The sequence below is a fragment of the Sinocyclocheilus anshuiensis genome, unplaced genomic scaffold, assembly GCF_001515605.1.
Source record: "Sinocyclocheilus anshuiensis isolate Anshui unplaced genomic scaffold, SAMN03320099.WGS_v1.1 scaffold828, whole genome shotgun sequence".
Taxonomy (NCBI): domain Eukaryota; kingdom Metazoa; phylum Chordata; class Actinopteri; order Cypriniformes; family Cyprinidae; genus Sinocyclocheilus; species Sinocyclocheilus anshuiensis.
Window position 1 is genome coordinate 199,697 of NW_015549604.1, and position 21,814 is coordinate 221,510.

General features: G+C 36.1%; 1 protein-coding gene across 4 annotated transcripts in view; it reads left to right on the plus strand.

Moving 5' to 3' along the window:
* Window positions 1–20: 20 nt before the first annotated feature.
* Window positions 21–21,814, plus strand: part of LOC107658707 (MHC class II regulatory factor RFX1-like) — a 27,910-nt gene continuing 6,116 nt past the window's right edge. The window contains exons 1-14 of one of the 4 annotated variants that reach the window (XM_016447366.1): window positions 21–144; window positions 3,187–3,527; window positions 3,773–3,882; window positions 5,827–5,922; window positions 7,781–7,878; window positions 10,012–10,459; window positions 12,151–12,350; window positions 13,198–13,317; window positions 13,401–13,528; window positions 13,758–13,876; window positions 14,001–14,110; window positions 16,338–16,489; window positions 16,725–16,822; window positions 18,248–18,397. In XM_016447366.1, the coding sequence (XP_016302852.1) occupies window positions 3,191–3,527; window positions 3,773–3,882; window positions 5,827–5,922; window positions 7,781–7,878; window positions 10,012–10,459; window positions 12,151–12,350; window positions 13,198–13,317; window positions 13,401–13,528; window positions 13,758–13,876; window positions 14,001–14,110; window positions 16,338–16,489; window positions 16,725–16,822; window positions 18,248–18,397 (2,166 nt within the window). In that variant the 5' untranslated portion in view covers window positions 21–144; window positions 3,187–3,190. The remainder of the gene's footprint in view (window positions 145–3,186; window positions 3,528–3,772; window positions 3,883–5,826; window positions 5,923–7,780; window positions 7,879–10,011; window positions 10,460–12,150; window positions 12,351–13,197; window positions 13,318–13,400; window positions 13,529–13,757; window positions 13,877–14,000; window positions 14,111–16,337; window positions 16,490–16,724; window positions 16,823–18,247; window positions 18,398–21,814) is intronic. The other 3 variants (XM_016447367.1, XM_016447368.1, XM_016447369.1) reach the window with 3 other exon arrangements.

Sequence of the window (21,814 nt, forward strand, 5' to 3'; positions counted from 1 at the left end):
CCGGGTGAGGACGCAGCGCTATAGCCACGGTAGTCGTGGTGACAAGAACCCAGCAACGAGAATCAACAACAACAACAAACCGATTCATTGACAAAAAGCGTATTAAATTCAAAGTACCGCTGGAAAAGTCACTCGGAATAAGAGGTGATTCCGTTTGTTATATTTCATATGAAGTCTCACTGTGTGGAAAACAGAAACAGGTGCGAGGATGATGATATTTTTAGCGTCTATCGATGTCCAATAATCATTATCGGTGAGCGGGATTGCTAAGCGATCGTGTCCAGCGCTAGACAGACGCGTCTCTCTAAGGATAGACATTATTACCAGCAGCCTCAGCCAAAGCTGCTCGTTGTTATGACGATATACTAGATAGGTTGTACAAAATGGCGGGTGTTGTTTGCAATAATACGTCGTGAGTCTCCATACACATTGCTGGATACTAGCCACCCATCCGTAGCGTTGCTATGGAGCTAGGTGTTATAAACGCTGTTGGCATAGTTACACCGACGACCACGTTGACAAACCTGCCGTTATTGCTGGATAAACCAGATGCTCTGCTGTTCTTAACCTTTACTGACCACTCGATGCCTATTGGATATGAAACCATATGTAATATAATGTGCCGAAATAGCATTCGTGGCAGTGCATTGTGAATAAGATGCAAAGCAGGACATTTGACTGCACAGGTCGAAATGTTTGCACGACCACGAGTAGATTCTTCTACTTTGTTACTTTATGTGTTTACTTTATGGACATACTAACCAGGTCCAAATGTTTTATTTATTGACATTTCTATTGGTTAAAATATGCCTTATGGGTGCATACGCGTATGTTATAGAAGCCAGTACCTGTTAATTTATGTAAATAATAAATTTTTATTTTTATTATTATGCATCTTATTATATATTAGATCATTGTGTATTGATGATAATTATTATGATATTATAGAAATATTATCCATCTTATTATATATTAGATCATTGTGTATTTATTATAATTATTATGATATTATAGAAATATTTGCATTCAGGTGGTGGATGAGGAGATCCCCCTCACAATGTAAAGCGCTATATAAATGTAATGAATTATTATTATTATAGTTATGTAAGGGCGTTTTTTTTGTTTATAGGAACCAAGTGATGCATAACAAAACAAGTGATAAAAATTCATATGGTAACGTTATAAGAAATCAAAAGAAGCAAGATGTATACAGGCTTGATTTGATTATAGCATAACTGAATCATAAATTTGCCAGAGTAACAGTAATGAAGTAAATTAGTACTGACAGATGAAATTAGACATTGATTTTGATAATGATTTTTTTTATTGACATTGATATTTGTGACCCTGGGGTTATATTTGTAGCAATAGCCAATAATACATTGTATGGGTCAAAATTATGGATTTTTCTTTTATGCCAAAAATCATTAGGATATTAAGTAAAGATCATGTTCTATGAAGATATGTAAATTTCCTACCGTAAATATATCAAAACTTAATTTTTGATTAAATTAATATGCATAGCTTAGAACTTCATTTGGACAAGTTTAAAGGCGTTTTTCTCGATTATATTTAGATTTTTTTTGCACCCTCAGATTTCAGGTTGTATCTCAGCCAAATATTGTCCTATCCTAACAAACATATACCAGTGGAAAGCTTATTTATTCAGATTTCAGTATAATTCTCAATAAAAAAAAGACCCTTATGACTGGTTTTGTGGTCCAGGTTCACATTTAAGGTTTTACAAACAATGAGATTAGATTTTCAAATATCTAAGACACTATTTTTAGAGAAATGCACCTTAATTTTTTTTTTTTTGTTTGTGCCCAAGTCCCACTTTGTGTTCTTGGCAATGGTGTGTGCCCTCATTCATTTGCAAGCAGTGATCAGGTTTCTGGTAATAGGACACCAAACGCTCTGCCCTAACCTTCCCTCCTCTTATTTTTGCTGGCCCAACAATGGTTGTAGTCTTTAGGGCTTTCCTGGAACCATATGGTTGTGCCAAGGTGGTGATTAGTGATAATAATGAAAACTCAACTAACTTTGTTAGTGTTATTACCTACGGAAAGCATCTTCATTATTATTGGTCATACTTAGACCTTAATTTACATCAGTGCATAACTCATCCTACACTATTGACAATGGTGATTCGCTACACCTAGCAAATGATGAAATTAAAGGGGTCATATGATGTTGCTAAAAAGAACATTATTTTGTGTATTTGGTGTAATGAAATGTGTTTATGCGGTTTAAGGTTCAAAAAACATTATTTTCCACATACTGTACATTATTGTTTCTCCTCTATGCCCCGCCTTTCTGAAACGCGTTGATTTTTACAAAGCTCATCGGTCTGAAAAGCGAGGTGTGCTGTGATTGGCCAGCTATCCAGTGCGTTATGATTGGCCGAATACCTCAAGCGAGAAAGGAAAAATTGAAATCGCATCATATGACCCCTTTAACAAATGATTGCATGGCTCTCTGAAATGCTTGATTCTGACTGGTCATTTGCGTCATTGGAGGTCTAATATTCCCCAGTAATGACTGTAGCAATGCTGAATAACAGACTGCTCATCCGGTTAGCTGAGGCCAGAGCTTCTTCCATGTCTCTCGTATCACACAGCTAACTTGCTCTCTCTTGATTTATAGAAATGCAGCTGGTACCATCTTGAGTCTCACTTATCGACTGTATTGAAACTGAATTCGGAGAACTGTATTATTAATAATATTGTTGTATTGTTTCTTGTTGCCAGGACAATTGTTTTATGCATTTCTAATGGATTACGACAATAAACAGATAAGATTTTAAAACTGTTTCAACTCAAATCAGTGTTTTATTCAACGTAATTATTTATTTGGTGAAAATCTGTGTAATAATTGGTTTGACTGTACGTTGTCACTTAAAATGTTCATCTTGTTTAAACTTGTTTGCTTGTCTTGATAATATACATTCAGCCAGTTGTTATCACAGAATAAACCCCCGAAACGGTGATATGGACCCTGACGCGAAAATTATGCCTTACTTATTCATTTACATTAAAGGCACCTATTGCCCTAGCAATACACCAAAATTCACCATTTCCAATCATACAACTGCATTTAAATGTAGTTTTCTATTTTCTTTTGTTTGTTATATTGTATATATTATCATGTGAATCTGTGATGAATTTCTCCTTTCATTGCATTCAGTCCAATGGCAACTCCAGCGTATGTGAGGGAGCTGCAGCAGACCTCCCAGCCTCAGGGAGGCGGTGTGACTCCCACATCAGGCCAGGCTGCCACCGTGACGGCAGCTCCCCAACAATTCCTGGCTGAACTTCAGACTACAGGGGCCACGCCTTCAGCGGCCCCGCCCACCGGCCAGACCACACCCCCTCCCTCACAAGCACAGAAGAGCCAGGCAATCGCCCAGGCACCGCCCACACAAGCCCCGCCCACTCAGACTCAATATGTCACAGCTGAGATTCAGAGCTCACCTACGCAGTCCAGCAGTCAGAATACACCACAGTACATCGTTGTCACAGTTACAGGTAAGAGTTAATAAACATTTTACCTCAACCTAAGAATGAATGACATGCTATAGTCTCTGCTCAGAAAAAAAAAAAGATGTATCATTCCTGTAGCTCAAACAGTAGAGCATGACGCTATACCAACTCCAAGGTCATGAGTTTGATTCCCAGAAAGATGTGTACCTTGAATGCTACGCAGGTCACGTTGGATAAAACATCTGTCAAATATTAATACACTTCTTTTTCTCCATGTTTCCTTCCTATAGAGGGTTCTCTTCATTCCAGTGACTCTGTGTCAGATTCTAGTCCTCCTGCTGCTGTAGTCCAGACTGGAGTTCCTACACAGGTGGTGCAGCAGGTGCAGACCGCCCAACAGGTAACACTAACCCTAAACCCTAACCCTGTGTGGCCAAATACACAGCAAAGCCACTGGCACCACCACTCATCTAAACAAGCACTACTTGGATTGCACTGCAATAGCATCAAGGGTTAAATCAAGAAATAACTGAACATATACACTACTACTATATTCAGCACGGATGCACTGAATTGATCAAAAGTGACTGCATAATTCAGCTTTGCTATCACATGAATTACTGTTTAAAATATATTCGAATAGAAAACAGTTCTTTCGAATTGTAATAATGTTTCATGATATAACCTTGGCGAACAAAAGACATTCAAAAACATTGGAACAACCTTCCAAATCTAAACTTTTGAACAGTAGTGTAGATAGATGTACAGACTGACAAATCTATAGAAACCCTTTGGAATTATATGGCTTCAAATTCAAGCTCATGATAACAAAATATGTCAGTGAAGTCCTTTTTTTTCATATCTGTACACAAATAAAGAAAGCGATCAAGATCATGTATTTAAGTATGTGAATGTTTAAAAAGTACTTAGTTAAAATGACTTAAAGTGTTCAAATGTATGCATTAAAATTCAGGTATTTTCGACCTATCTTGTAATATATAAATACAAAACTTTCATACTAAGTGCTTTTTTTTAATTCTTCAATATGGTCTAATTAAATAAGATTTCATCAGATCAGAAGAAGTGTTGTTGAAGCTTAGAAAACTGTGAGAGGGTTTTTAAACACCTGGGCCTCAGTCAGTCCACAGATGGAGGAAATTCAGCACTGCTTGTTGTTTGAGTCTGAGTTTTGTAGAACAGCAGTTCTTAGAAAAAGGCTTGCCCTGCAGTCCTCAAACGCACGAGACATGATGATTGAGGGATTTTGCTGTTGTCTACCATCATGAATACCCTGCACAGCACTAGTGGGAGGTAACCACAGAGGAAACCGCTGCTCTCAAAAAACAAAAATGTGTTAAAGACAAATTGGTAGTTTAACAATTCTGCTGGAATGTCCAAAAGATTCTGGTAAATATACACAGATGCAAATGCATTACTGTAATAATTGCTTTTATAAACTGTAAGTCATACACTACTGTTTAAAAGTTTGGGGTTAGTACGTTTTTTTTTAAAGGAAATTAATTTATTCAGTATGGATGCATTAAATTGATTAAAAGTGACCGTAAAGGCCATTTATAATATTATAAAAGATTTCTATTTCAAATAAATGCTGTTCTTTTGAACTTTCTATTCATCAAAGAATCTTGAGGAAATCGTATTACATTTTCCACAAAAATGGAACTGAAAATTAAGTTTTGCCATCACCGGAATAAATTACATTTTAATATATATTAAATATAATAATAAAAAAAAATTGTAATAATATTTCAAAATATTACAGTTTTTACTGTATTTTTGGTCAAATAAATGCGGTCTTGGTGAGCATTAGAGACTTAAAAACATAAAGTTTTATCGACATAATGGTAGTATACCTAAAACATACTTAAAGGTTCATTTAGTCTTATTGTGTTTGTGTTTTGGCTAGGAAGTTTACATTCACCAATAGCATTATAGAAATACACTATTCACAGAAGGTTCTGAAAACAGGAGGGTTACTGAGGTAAAGCGAGTGGTATTCAGGTTAACATGTGATCATCTCTGCCCCAAATAAATTTTAATAGGCCACTGATATGACTGGAGTCTTTATCTTATTTTAAACACAAATGCTATTCATTTTTTCAGGGGTAAAGCTTTTTAATGAGGAAAAAAAAAAATACTAAATTGAGTGTCTGAGAAGCTTCTTTCTGTAACTTCCTTCATTCTGTGAAAGTACATACACACATACAAAGCATTAGAGCTGTAAACCATGACCCAATTTAGAAAAATTAGATTGTGGTTTGCCATTCTCACAGTAGCTTTTTCAGCAAGCTAATGTTTTTCATTTTTCCCTGTAATCTATTAACAGAGGTCAGTAGTGCAAGCCACATCTCAGACAACGAAAACAGAGCCGGGCACCAAGCTGAATGTCACCAGCCTACAATCGGTGCACCTGACACAGGAGGTGAGCTCTCTCACTCATATAAATGTGTGTTATTATGCCAGTAAAGACTGGCTTTGCAGTCAAATTGATGCCTATGATGTCCAAGTTCTCTCTCTTTAAAATGCATTTTATGTGACTCACATTTCATTTTCGAATGTTCACAATCAAGCCATCTTGAATGTATTGCATTAAAGGAATAGTTCATCTAGAAAAAGTGGCTTAACTATTCCTTTAATGCAAAATTCACTAAGCTTACAGTCGTCTAACCCTCTGACGGTTGCTTTCAGAACTCTTTTCTCACACAGAGAGGAAGTGATGCACAGAGAGAGAGTGAAGTGAAGAGACAGAGACAGATAGAAAACTGGTTGGAGAGTAGGCCAGCAGTAGTACTACTAGAGAAAAGCACTAACCCGTTTGGAGACAGTTTATCCTATGCATCTGTCAATGGCGGTTTGCTGGATTGCTCATCCTGTTTCCCCTCATCTCTACCTGTCACCTATTCACCCGTCACCTTCTCAGTACCCGTCATGTCAGTGGGCTGGGAGACAGACAGGGTCTCCTACACCTCTGCTCCTGTGCCAGATGTGCAGTCTTACCTCTATGAGATGCCCTCAGCCCATAGCGTAGGTGACTTTAGTTAAAACACAGTGTTGTAGGTATAGCTGTGGTCAGTCATTGAGAGTGAGTTGATTGTGTTAGATCATTTAGTGCAGTGATTTCCAACCAAGGGTCTATGGGAAGCCTAAATTAAAAATATATAATACACACAATATTGTTCAAAAGTTTGGGGTTGGTAAGATTTTTTAATGTTTCTGAAAGAAGTCTCTTTATGCTAATCAAGGCTGCATTTATTTGGTTAAAAATACAGTAAAAACAGCAATGTGAAATATTATTACAATTTAAAATAACTAATATAAAATATAAATTATTTTTGTGATGCAAAGCTGAATTTTCAGCAGCCATTACTCCAGGCTTCATTGTGACATGATCCTTTAGAAATCATTCTAATATGTTAAATTTGCATTTCTTATTATTGTCAATGTTGAAAACAGTTGTTGTTTATGTGGAAACAGTGATACTTTTTTTTTCAGGATTCTTTGATACATTTTTTTTGCTTTTTCTTTTCATTGAAAGCTCAAAAGAACAGCACTTAGTTAAACATTATAAATGTCTTTGCTGTCACTTTGATCAATATTGCAGATCAAAGTATTATTTAATAAAAAAAATAAAAGAAAGAAATTGTACTGACCCCAAACTTTAGTATGGTAGTCTAGATATACATAATATATAAATATATTAAAATAAATAATTTTTGATTTTAACATGTTTTTAAAAAAAAGATTAACTGAGAAAAGATTTAAAAAGATTAAACATTTGTTTATATTAAATATTTTTTTTATTAATTTTATATTATCAGCAATATATTTTATATTAAAAAGCAAAATAACTTTAATAAAAGCTAAGTAAAATAATTCTAATAAACTCTATTTTCATCAAATGTATCAAACCATTTTTAGAGAAATTGACACTGTGAGTCTATTTTTCACCCACAGTATTGATTGTTTTTAGTTAAAAAAGTGAATTTTTGATAGTTTCCATTATATTAATAATGAATAATGAAAAATGCTATCCAGTGTAATATGAGTTAAATGAACATATTTCTGGGATTGCTGTTGAGGATGAGTACTTGAATCTTACTGCTGAGATTGTTTTTTTGGAGTGTGCAACTGTGCATAAGACTAAAAGGTTGGGAAACACTAAATTAGTGCATTGAATGTGGCTGCAGGCATGTTTTTATTGCAGAATTAAGTTTATTGCAGAAGTGTGATTGGGCCAATTTTGCCTTCTAAATTTCTGTATTGGTGTATGTGCGCCGCAGGTACAGCAGCAGCTCCAACAGGTGCCAGTCCAGCATGTGTATACTAACCAGGTGCAGTATGTGGAAGGAGGAGATGCTACCTACACCACCAGCACCATGTGAGTATTTACAGGAACCAACACTCAGCCCCAGCCCTGTGCACATGTGCAGGATCAGCTACAGGACTTCTTGAATTAACAGCTAGCTCTTTGTTATAGCCACTGTTAACCATGGGTTAGACAAAACTTCACACTTGTATTTTAAGAAAGGATTAGCACTGCTTGTAGAATATGAATATCAATTTTGGTGCCAAAAGATACACAGCATGAAACAAAGCTGTGCTTGTTTAAAAACAGACAGCCAACTAGTGCTGTCAAACAATTAATCGCGATTAATCGCATCCAAAATAAAAGTTTGGTTTACATGATATATGTGCATGTACTGTGTATATTTATTATGTATATATAAATGCACACAGATGCATGTATATATTTAAGAAAAATAAGTTATGTTTATATATTAAATATATTTATATATAATATAAATTATATAAATATAAATGTATACATGTAAATATTTTCAAAATATATACTGCATATGTGTGTATACATAATAAATATACACAGTACACTTGCATATATTATGTAAACAAAAAACTTTTATTTTGGATGCGATTAATCGTTTGACAGCACTACAGCTAACCATAAACTGTCATTAAATTAAAGCAATAAGCCCCAAGAATGCTCCGCGTCGTGCCTAACAACTCCCCTTAGCTGTTATAAATTCACTGTAAACCACGGCTTCACGGGGCTTATTGCTTTTATAAAACGGTTATTCCATATACTCAAATATTTATTGAGCAGCAAATCAGTATATTAGAATGATTTCTGAAGGATCATGTGACACTGAAGACTGGAGTAATGATGCTGAAAATTCAGCTTTGCATCACAGGAATACATTACAACTTAGGGCCAGTTTTACTAAACGACAAATTAGCGCGAGAGCGCAATTCCAAAACAGTGCCGATGGGAGGGGAATTTTCTGCGGGTGATTTACTAACAACACGCAAATTAAAGAACACAGAAGCAACATCTCATTTACATATCGACCAACGCAATATACCAAGCGCAGTGCAAATTAGCATAGCCGCAAATAAAGAAATAAAGAAGCCACAGTACGTTGAAAAGAACCGCAGGCCAAAAAATAAAGGGTTGCAATAAGTTTTGATAGACCTGATATTGCGTGACTCCTAGTTGGGTGTTCCAAGTCATCTTTTATTTCCTGAAGCAAATTAAAAATAACATGGCTTGGCAAACGATATGTTTGGACAATGTGTTCTTCTTGCTTTCTAAATAAATTAATACGTGTGGAAAAAATCCTCTCCCTTCTACCACGCGCTCTCTGTTCTTTGCTGTGCCTCTCCTAGCAACAATAATTGCAGCCATTTCAAGCGCAAAATAGTTTAAGACATGCTTTTTTGGGGCGTTAAATAATGGCGTAAATACCAGTCATTTGACGAGTGTGAACGTTAGTAAAACGCATTGCATGATTTATTTGAACACTCTCCTCCCATAAATGTTGCGTCTGAAAGGGAAACTACTAGAAATGCATATTCAATAAGGTCAGGCGCAAAAATAACTGTTTACGCCTTTTCAGCGCTAATTCTTCACTGCGCATCTTTAGTAAAACCTGACAGTACTATTTTAACGCCAAAAAGACGGTGTGCGCTGGCGCAAGCTGTTAGTAAAGCTGGCCCTAAATATATATTGAACAGTTATTATAAATTATAATAATGTTTTATAATATTACTGTTTTACTGTATTTTTGATCAAATATATGAAAGCATGAGAGACTTCTTTCAAAAAAATTAACAAATCTTACCGAACCCATACCTTTGAACATGTTTTTTGTCTCTGTAATATTCTTCAGAAAACCAGACAATATAAAATATTAAGTTATTTATTATTTATGCAAAAAATATTTAGATATGAAATATTAAAATAGTACTTATTAAAAAGGTTCTTGTGCTTAAATATGTTAAAGGGGTGAAATGATGCGATTTTTACCACAGGATTTGAAAAGTTTTAAATCTCAAAACTACTAATTACTAACCCAAGGTTACATATCAAAAGATTTAAATATGGAACAAGACTGTTTGGAATTTTATTTGCAAAGTCTGAAAAGCCCAAGGTAGTAAAAGTTGTTCAAATTGAATACTATTCTGAATCCTAACCCTCTTCATTTTCTCCCAGTCGTTCCAGCAGTTTCCCGTACACAGAGACCCCTCTGTACACCCAGACCACTGCTGGACAGTACTATGAGACCACCCCTGCCTCTGGTTCTGAGGCCACGTCCCCCGGCACCCCTCTCACTGTCTCCGTGACCACAGGATCCCCCGGGGTATCCATGTTTGTGGCGGGGACGGGGCAGATCGTGGCCAATGCCACGACGGCGGCAGGGGGCGGAGTCACAGCTGTAGTGGCAGCCACTGGGACGGCGTCGAACGGTTCTGGAAATTCCGGAGGCGAGGCTAATGGTAGCAGCGGGAGCTATGTGATTCAGGGAGGCTACATGCTGGCTGGCAGCGGGACCGGCAGCAGCGGAAACGGTCACGGTTATCCGCACCCCACTCGTGCCTCTCCAGCCACCGTGAGTATAAACGAAGGCGAGGACAATAGCGTGCCGTCGGCAGACAAAAAGGTATGACGACAGCAGGGGCGGGGCTTAATCGTCACTCATCGCCACTCACAGATTCCCCCCTCTTCCCGCCACCCAAATGAACTTAAACGCATGGTGATCTCATTGCTCCGTTCCACATGCCAGAGAGCACAGTGATACTTCCAAGTCCAAATTGATTTCATTTTCAGTTTTATTCTATGAAGAAAAAGTCATCAGATTGACTTGTCGGAACAGCATGCCATTTCAATGATGACACATGTCCAGTTGACATGTAGCTTGTCAGTGGTGCTTGCTAAGGCTTTCACTGTGCTGTCGTATTCATTGCTGCAAACATTAAAATTCAGTCATAACCATATGAGAGACAGATGGCCTTGTGTTCAACATGTTCCTATATGCAGCAGCTTTCCAGTTTTGCTGCACATTCTGTTACAAAATGATTTTAGTTAAGAATTGAGGCATTTTATTGATTTATCGTTTCATTGCATACTAGTCTTGTATGCCACGGCACGCAGAAACAGTTGTCGAGAGGCATACAGAGCTGTGCAAAAGTGTTTGCCCCCGTCTGGTTTTCTGTATTTTAGACACTGAATGTCATCAGATTTACAACCAAAACATGGGGATGCATACCATTCAAGAGTCTGTAAAATTTGTGTTTGTTATGCTATGTTTCTTTAAATACTAGAAATTAATTAGTTATTAAATGAATAGAAATGAATACTTTTATTCAGCAAGGATGCATTAAATTAATCAAAAGTAACAGTAAAAACATTTATAGTGTACTTACAAAAGATTTCCATTTCAAATAAAACTATTTTCTATTCATCTAAAAATTTTAAAATATATTCAAATAGAAAATATTTATTTTAAATTGTAATATTACAATAATACTGTTTTTACTGTATTTACAATCAAATACATGTAGCCTTACCGAGCATAAGAGACTTCTTTCAAAAACATGAAAAAATCTGGCCCCAAAACTGTTGACTGTTGGTATGTTATTTTTCTGCCAAAAAAAAAAACACTTTGTTGTCATGTCTACCGAACAGTTCTGCTTTTGATTCATCTGTCGGCGCACTACTTCACACTTGAATTATTGTACAACTGAAACCTTGAACTCCAAAGAAATGAAAGACCAGAAACTTTGTTCCTCTTTTACCACCAGACTATATGCTAACACAATCATTCATACAATAACAATAACAAAACTAATATAAAATGTGCACAAACTCAGAAATTCAGACAAAAGACCTATTCACAGCAGTGTATGCTTTCATGAAGCTGTCAGAATAACATTATTCATATGTAAAGACATTGCTAAATAATACCATTTGTTGCACATTCGAGGAAATTGTATTCATTTAAAGTCAACATGAATTTAAACCCACTGCAAACTCACATTTCAGGTCTGAAACATCTGCTTCTTATCATCCAATCAACCTGTGACAATAAAATCAAGCCCTGTTCAACATTGTTTTCCACTTGAATATTTTTTACTTCAAAATGAACTAAAATGGGGTTAGTGAATGTAGTTTACTGTTGACTTTAAATGAATTACACTATGCATGAGTGTGTAATTACAGTCTGCATGCAAAAGCATATGCACGGGTTTGCATTTGGTTGTTTGTGTGTTGTCTGTCTTAGGACATCTTTTAGCCTGGGCTCTCTGTCTGAGTGTGTGTCTGTGGCTGTGTGTGTGTGTCTTATCCCGGCAGCTGTCCTCTGGCCCTCAGGTGCAGTGGTTGTTGGATAATTATGAGACAGTGGAAGGGGTGAGTTTGCCCCGTTCTACTCTCTACTGCCACTACCTGCTGCACTGTCAGGAGCAAAAGCTGGAACCCGTCAACGCGGCGTCCTTCGGAAAACTCATCCGCTCTGTGTTCATGGGGTTGAGGACCAGACGCCTGGGCACACGGTGAGAGGAATCAGGTTACATGACATGTACTTTTATTTTAGTGAATCAATTCATTCAGAGAATTTGCCCCCCCCCCAAAACAAAACTAAAATGAAATGTATTTAAGCTCTATTTTTACCTACGTTAAGTAGTTTAATTTATTATATGTTCAAATCAGATCAACTGAATCAATTAAAAATGTTGGTTCATAAGAACGGTTCACTCACAAAAGTCACACTAAATTAATATGGCATACGTCACCTTTCAAAAGTCTGGGTTCAGTAAGACTTTAAAAAAAATTAATTTATACTTTTATTCTGAAAGGAACTGATCAAAAGTGACAGTAAACACAGTTATAACACATTTCTATTTTAAATAAAAGCTTTTTTAAAATAACTTTATATTCCAAAGAATCCTAAAAAAAGTATCATGGTTTCCACAAAAATATTAAACAGAAATAATGCCTTCCAAAATAATACTATTGGTTCTTGAGCAGCATATTAGAATGATTTCTGACGGATCATGTGACACTGACTGAAGACTGGAGTAATGATATTGAAAACACACACACACACACACACACACACATATATATATATATATATATATATAGTGCTTCATTAAATTATATTGTATTTAAATAAATGTTATTATATTATTGTTTTTCAAGTGTAGTTTTGATCAAATAAATGCAGCCTTGGTTAGCATAAAAAATGTAAAAATCTTTAGAAAAATCTACTGACTCCAAACTTTTGAATGGAGATGTGTTTGAGAGTCACGCATATACGCGCATATGTGGTTAGAAGCCTCCATGATCCTCTGGTTCAGGTCACGCAGGTGCACTGAAGCTTTGGTGTGTTTGTTCCAGAGGGAATTCCAAATATCACTACTATGGACTGCGGATCAAAGCGAGCTCATCTCTGCTCCGTCTGATGGAGGACCAGCAACACCTGGCCATGAGGCAGCAGCCCTTCTCCCAGAAACAGAGGTGGACACACGTGCTCTCTTTCATACCTTGCTATCGGTCTCTCTGGTTCCTCTGTTTCTCAGTCTGGTTCTGTCTCCCTGAAGGCTGAAGCCGGTACAGAAGGTGGAGGGAATCACTAACGGAATGTCGTCAGGATCCGGACAGCAGCAGCAGCAGAGCTCGGGTCTGTCGGACATCAGCACCCAGGTCCAGCAGTACCAGCAGTTTCTAGGTGAGTCGTGACATCAGTGTGAAGTGTGAACCTTTAATTTCAGAAGCGTAACCTGAAATGCATGCAAAAGTGGTGCTATTCCCGCTTCTAAGTTACAAATGTGAAACGTCCCTTTACCCGGGGGTTTAAAGCGGAGGTTCAAATGACTCATAACCCAGGGTTAAACGTGTGAAAAGCCCTCACATGGATTTTTACAACAAATCATTATATTGTTATCATTGCTGTTTAGATGCGTCCCGAGCTCTCCCGGAATTCCCTGATGTTGACCTGCAGGGTAGAGCTTTACCAGAGGGCATTGAGCTGGAACATCTTAAAAGCTTTCAGTTGCTCTACAGAGAACACTGCGAAGTGAGTCTTCTCTATTCTTCTCTGTTTGAAACCAGAGATTGACTGTCGACATCACTATGAATATCTGTGTAGAAGCTAAATATCTTTTCGAATTGATTTTTAGTGATGTTGTGTTTTTCTTAAGGCCATTCTGGATGTGATGGTCAACCTTCAGTTCCCTTTGGTGGAGACTCTTTGGAAAACGTTTTGGAGGTTCAGTGAAAGTCAGGCAGGAGACTCAGCAACACTAGCTGTGTAAGTTTGCTTCTCAGCACAACAAAATCCAACACTACATGTCAAGGTTTTCACAGTTTTGCCTGCTTTCAGGAGGATTTTTATCAAGATGGTTCTTGGGTGGTTCTTCTGAGCAAGGGTGGTATAGAGAAATATGAAATAATTGTCAGAAAATATAAAAAATATTTTTGAATGTAACAGTTTATTGAACATTTAGACAAAATATGAAAATGTAAGAAATCTAAAAAAAAAAAAGTGTTTTTTTGTTGAGTATCACAATAAGGGCCATATGAAATCCCCAAATTTCCCCAAATTCCATTTTATTTAAAATTCAATTTTTTCCATTTTAAATGTTCTGGATTCTGTTTGTTTTCCATTTAAGGTTTTAATGGTTAAATGAAATTTTATTCATCAAAAAGCATGTCTAATTAATTGAAATCATGAAACGTACAATATTAAAGAGAAATTTATTAAAAGTTTAACAAAAAAATGTTTTTTAAGGCCCTAAATATGTTTTCTTTTTTTCTCCAGTTCAGTTTTATTTTTTTTACAAAATTCTGTTTTCAATATATTTTTCTGGATTCTATTTTAATGGTTTCATTAAATATTAATAATCTAAAGCATCTCTAATTAATTGATTTTATTAAAATTTTTTAATTATTATTGTATTTATTTTATTTTTTTGCAGAAATACTGTGTTGTGTATTTACATTTTTCTGCTAAATAAATTTAGGCTAAAATGTTCTGGTAAATATTCCTTTAAAAATAATGTTTTGATAATAATTTATTATCAGTAGTAGTACTATGATTACATGAAGTAATATTTCCGTCATGGTTTTTTTCACGTTAAACTGAACTTTTATTTTGACGGGTTGCTGTGAAGACCTTTAGGTTTCTGTTTTTACATGATATGACGATAGTTTTTCTTAAAATAAATGGTAAAATGCTCATGAAGTGAGATTGTAGAAATTATGTTCATGTGTTCATGTACTCATATATTGAGGCGGCAGAGGCTGAAAACACAGCGAGCGTTACGCGCGCTTCAGTATGTGTGTTGTTAACAAAACCGCACGTCTGCGCCATTCATTCACACAGACACGCAAAACATTAAGGATTCATATTTAAATGAATTTTTTGCGGCTTAATATTCACAGACACTAATCACTAATCCATATCTTGTTTTGATATAACAGTGCTGACCTACTTTTGATATATCCTTCCAAAATTTGCCAAATTCCGTGACATTCTGCGTTATAAAGTAAATTACGTTTTATGACTGGATTCCGCGATTCTGTCCGTGTTGTCCACATCGCGGAAATAATAGGGCCCTACACAATTGACATTAGATGAACTTCTGATAGACTGTAATGTTTAATAATTGAGACCTTTATAACAGTATAGCAGACTACTTACACAAAATGCATATAAATATCAGTTGTCACTCTAAATCTTCCAATAAGATGATATTTAAATGCCTAGTGTTATGATCAAAGCTCTGTTGTTTTTAGTTTAACAACTACTGTGAAATATAATTAGAATTTAAAATATAGTTTAAAGTGTCTTTTATTCAAGAAACATGTCTTGTTAAAAACAGCTATGCTGCTTAATATTTTTGCGGTGACTGTGATACTTTTTTTTTTTTCAAGATTTTTTGATGAATAGAAATTTAAAAAGAACAGCGTTTATTTGAAGTCTCTACTGTCCCTTTTGATCAGCTGAATGCATCCTTGCTGAGTAAAAGTATTAATTTCTTTCAAAAGAAAAATCTTACTGAGCCCTAAACCTTCAAACAGTGGTGTAGGTATAAAATAAAACAATTAACTTAACATATAATGCAATGCAACATTCCTCAAAAGCCTGATGGATTATATTTGGTACTCACATTGTAACACCATTTTTCTAGAAAATGGTGTGTGGATAATCACTAAGTCGCTTCAGTCCAGTAAGTGTTCATCTTGCAATATTACTAACAATATGTAAGTTATTCTTATGTTTACTTTATAAAAAAAGATTTCACAGCAAAAAGACATGTGTACCATGCCCTGAAGGTGGATGTTTTTAGAATGAGAATAATAAAATATAAACTATCAGTCAGACAACAGCTTGTAGCTGGTTTTTCATTAGTTGTACACAATCATGTTCAAAATTTAGAGATCTTATAAATTTGCATATCAAATATGATACAGTAGGCTTTATAGGGTTAATGAATAATAAGACAAACTTTATCTGGTTTCTTTGGCTATCTTAGGCATGATGAGTCTGAGAAGAGGCTGCCCAAGTCATGTTTGGTGCTGCTCTGTAAATATGATCCAGTGCTTCGCTGGAGTCGTGACTGCGACAACACACTGTACCAGGGCCTGGTGGAGATGCTCATCCCAGACGTTCTGAGACCTATTCCCAGTGAGTTCTCTCAATACAGATTTACTTATTACTATGCAGCAGTATGTGCCAGAGCTGGTGGTGATCCATCAGTTGAGTCACATTTTGCCTGGAGTGGCCTATTTTTACTCACATTGACATTCGCCAATTTGGATATGGGTCGACATTCAGGCTGCCAGGGCACCAATTACAGGCGAATCGTCCACTGCCACACAACATCATATATTTTTCTGAAGTATCTTAATTCTTTCTTCAGGTGCCTTAACACAAGCCATCCGAAACTTTGCGAAAAGTCTTGAGAGCTGGCTGACTAATGCCATGATGAACATTCCTGAAGAGATGGTTCGTGTGAAGGTCAGTGATCGTGACAAAGTATTAATATTTAGTAACGAATAGCTCACCCAAAAATGAAAGTTTGCTGAAAATGTACTCACCCACTGAACATTCAAGATGTAGATGAGTTCGTTTCTTCATCAGAACAGATTTGGAGAAATGTATCATTGCATCACTTGCTCATCAGTGGATCCTCTGCAGTGAATGGGTGCCGTCAAAATGAGAGTTCAAACAGCTGATAAAAACATCACAATAATCCACAACACAACGGTTTCTGCAAAAATATTAAGCTGCACAGCTGTTTATTGATCAGTAAATCAATGTATTAGAAGAAGGATCATGTGACACTAAAGACTGGAGTAATTACTGCTGAAAATTCAGCTTTGCCATCGCAGGGATAAATTACATTTTAAAAATAACAAAATTATTAAAAAAAATAAATAAAATCTTACTACCCTAAACTTTTGAACGGTAGTGTACACCTTATTTGCTTTCATTACATTTGACTTTTTTACAATATAGTTGCATCATATCAGCCACCTTTCACTATGGTATTTCCTACATTAGTCAACCACTACAGTCAATACCACAAAACTCCTGTTTTATGAATGACTAATGATAGTTAGTGCTGACAGGAAGATAAAATAGTGTGCTTGTGACACAGGGTTTAAAAGGGGGTTTAGGAGGGTTTAAAAGTGTTTGAAGACTTAAAACCTTTCCCTAATGAATTTTGTTTGGGGAAAATGCAAAGGTCACATCATCTGCATTAAGACATTTCCTTTTTACTCTTTTAAATAGTCTTTAATAGCAAAACAAAATCCCTAAATACTACAATACATTAAACATTAGATAATTACATTTTAGAATATTAAAGGGGTCATGACATGGATTTTTTATTTTTATTTTAACATGTTCCTTGAGGTTTACTTATAATGATAATATAGTTTTTTGCACAAAAAACAAATAAATCTGTGGAAAAATTATTATTTTCAGCCCTCATTCTGACCCTCTGTCTAAAAACGACCTGTTTTAAGGCCTCTCAGTAATCGGCCACTGTTATAATTGGCTAGCGTCATTGCATAGGAAACAGTATCAACCATAGATATATATATGTAGATGCCTCATAAGCGATTGTTTCTGTGGGCCGCTATACGTATGCCGTCCACCATATTGTAACGGTCAACTTGACGTCATTCACCATAGTAATCACTGAATATTCGAAAGATGCCACAATCCTGCACAGAACGGCTCAACGGCTCTGTGAGAACCTACAGTATGGTGAATGACGTCAAGTTGACCGTTCCAAGATGGCGGCCACATCTATGTGCCTGGAGCAAGCGGCAACCTCCCGCTCTCTCTCGTGAAGCCAAAACGGAAGTGACTTAAACTGTAATTCGTCAACTGGCCGCTAGAGGCTGGCTGCAAAAGGGATTGGTCTTTGTTTAGGTGACATCTGCAAGTGCGTTTGCTCAGACCCTGCGCAGATACACCTCTCTAAACCACCTGGCCCAAGCAGCTCGTGCCGTACTACAAAACACGGCACAGATCAACCAGATGCTCAGCGACCTCAACAGAGTGGATTTTGCCAATGTGCAGGTGTGTGTGACTGGCAGGGGTGGATCTAGAAAATCATTTTTAGGGTGGCAATGGGGTGGCATGGGGTCTATGAGGGGTGGCAACACCAAAGCAAGCCCCCATGCATAGTTTTTGGGGACTTATGGTCTGACATACACAGTTGTGATCACAAATATTGTATTACCATTAAGTAATCATCTATACTGTTTAAAATGAAAAATAAATATTAAAATTACATAGGCTACTTAGATGGTATAATCACGTTTAGTGCAAGTTTAAGAGCAACAGAAACTTTTGAATTTCCTAGCATTAGAAAGAAATACAATAATATCAAAGCACTGAAACTGTTTGATTTTCTGTTATTAACAGAGGTGGGAATGTCTGTAATCACCCAGAACAAACTCTATCAACCATATACTCTAGCAACATCTCAGCAACTGCATAGCAAGAGCCTAGCAACCACCCAGAATATCCTAGCAACCAACTAGCAACACGTTAGCAAACATCTAGAACAGCTAACCGACCAAACCATTTACCTTTTTAAACAAGACTTTAATACAAGCCAGCATAAATTTGTCTTTCAAACTTTTCAATCTAGTTTTTACAGTTTGTCTTACAGTTTCTTTCAACTGCTTACACACATTTTCAAAACGTTGCCTCTTTTTTCAAAACTTCAAAAATCCAAGAATTGCACACACAAAATGCAAAATGCCTCACATCTCTTGCAAAATGCAATTGCATTCAAAATATCACAAACACATCTCAAAAGCAAACATTTGCAAACACCTCTGGCATAATATTAATTCCTGTTAGATTTTTGTATGTTAAATAGAGAATTGTGTGTTGTGTTTTGCAAAAAGTGTTTTATGAAATTGAAAACTGAGTCAAAGGCCGAGAATTAGCGTATGGTTTTGCAGATTTGGTGTGTGGTTCTGGTATTTGTGTCAGGTTTCAGAAACTGTGTGACAAGTAAAGATTTTGTGTGTAAGCAGTTGAAAAAAACTGTAAATGCTTACACAATTCAAATACACAGATGACTTTCCTGCCCAGTGAACACTGAGATCAATAACACTGTAACAAAAAAACTATTACTAGGATTCAGGAATAATTTTTGTAGCTCAATGTCTATCACAGTATACATAAATGAAATTACAGATACAGATGTATAATTCAGCAATGAACTTTTGGGAAAAAATAGTTTTCATTTTACTACTGTAAAGTAATCTTGTAGTAAATGAAAAGCACTAGAAAAGTTCAAATACCAAAGAATTGTATGAACTCGGTATGCACCACAATACAGTAAAGTAAAAAATTAAATGAAAAAAAGTAAATTTAGTATCCTCTGCACATTTCGCCAAATTTCATACAGCACTATAGCAGTTTCTTGGTCTCCTGACACAAGACTAGCTATATCTCTAGGCAGTCATTTCTCAGTTCTGCAAAAATGCAGTACATATAAAAAATGGTTACAAATACAATTTGGCAGTCACATGCTGTGGTGTACAACATGTGCTACAGTTTACTGTACATATAGAATAGTGAAATATCCATTGTCTAATGTCTATCTCAGACATATCCGGACGGGATTAGATTTCTCAGAGGACTTCTGAGTTAGCTGAGAAGCAGTAATTATCTGATTCACGAACAAATATAAAAACAATTCGTTAGTAGTGAACAGGGCTACTAGCTTTGTGGTTTTGACTCCGGTTCATAAGAGTCATTTGTTGATGAAGCCGACTACACTGGCACGCTGCGTGCGCGTGCAACCAATGTGCACAGTTTATTGAAAGACGTGTTTTTTGCCATTATTTTGCGTATTCTGTCATCACCGCGGCTGAAAAGTAGCACATGAAACACTACTTACATTTATATTTTATTCTGTGATAATTCTGGGGTGGCACAGCTTTTTCTTAGGGTGACAGTTACAACCCCGTGCCACCCCGGTAGATCTGCCCCTGGTGACTGGACAAATCCCTCACGTTCCCAGGCAGATTTGAGGCTGAACACTGTATTTACAAGGGCTGAACTAGAGCTTTCATCTGTCACCATCTGAGATGAACTCACTTTTTGGCATGCAAGTGGGTGTTTGTGGTCTGTCTAGCTGTCAGGGAAACGGAAACATGAGTGTTTAGCATAACATGCAATTTGTTTCCTTAAAAGTCATTTAAAAAGGGTTTACGCTGTCAGTAGTCATTTATTCGATGATTTTATCGTCCCAGAAATGAAAATTCTTTCATCGTTTACTCACCCTCATGTTGTTCAGACATGTATGATTTTTTTCTGCACAATATAAAAGAAGATATTTTGAAGAATATTGGTAACCAAATAATTTCTGTTCCCATTGATTTCCATTGTATGGTCAAAAAATACAATGAAAGTCGACGGGAACTGAAACTGTTTGGGTACCAATGTTCTTCAAAATATATTTTTTCATGTTCCATAGAAAAAAGTAAGTCATGCAGGTTTGGAACAGCATGGGGGTGAATAATGATAAAACGATTTAGTATTATTAGCTCGAAAATTCCTTTTTATAAGTTACCAGTCCTGGGTAAGGTGTCTTTGTTTTTAGATCAACCCTTGTGGGATTCAAAACATTTTTGGTTACAATTTGGTCATAGATTTAACCGCTACGCCATACCAAAAAGGGAAATACTAGCCTAGGGCTGGGCAATATAGCTAAAAAATGTATCAACGATGCAATGTTTCATATCGTTCGGTATCGATAATTATTGACATTTTTTTATAACCTTTTTTAAAACAAAGAGCAATAGAAATTTTTTTTTAAATTTAACCACTGTATTTTTAAATTAACCCAATTTATTGAGACAAACAACAAATATTTGTTTGTTTTAATAGTCAAACACACAATAAAAATTAAACAAATATCTAATTTCTAATGTTTTATATGCAGATTAAATAGGTTTTAAGGAAACTTTTGTCTTGTCTCCCGAGGCCACAGGAGAGCGCAATGAGCAAAATAATGCAGCACATAATGTCAACGCATGGAAATAACTGTCTATAAAAAAAAACGTGCATTACGTCTAAATTAACTCATATAAATCTAATATAATTTCGTAAATTGCATAAACAATTATGAACAAAACAGTATCATGTATTTATATATTGCTTAATACAAAGAGCCAAATCGCCCATCACGCAGATTGCATTTAAAAACATAAGAGACGCAGTGAAAAGGAATAAACCTCCACAAATTCGCGCCGTGTTTTCTAAAAGTTTAAACTGTTTTAGCTTTGCATGGCTACATTTCTTGTGTGACGCGAGTGCAGCAGTCACATTTTTCCATCTAAAAAAATGCGCTGAGTATGCATCTGTGTGAATGGCTTGGTTTCGGTTTTAACCTAATCAAGATCTTCTACGCATTGAGCTACTATACTATATTTCTCTAATATTTTGAATGAATAACGCAGCAACTGCGTG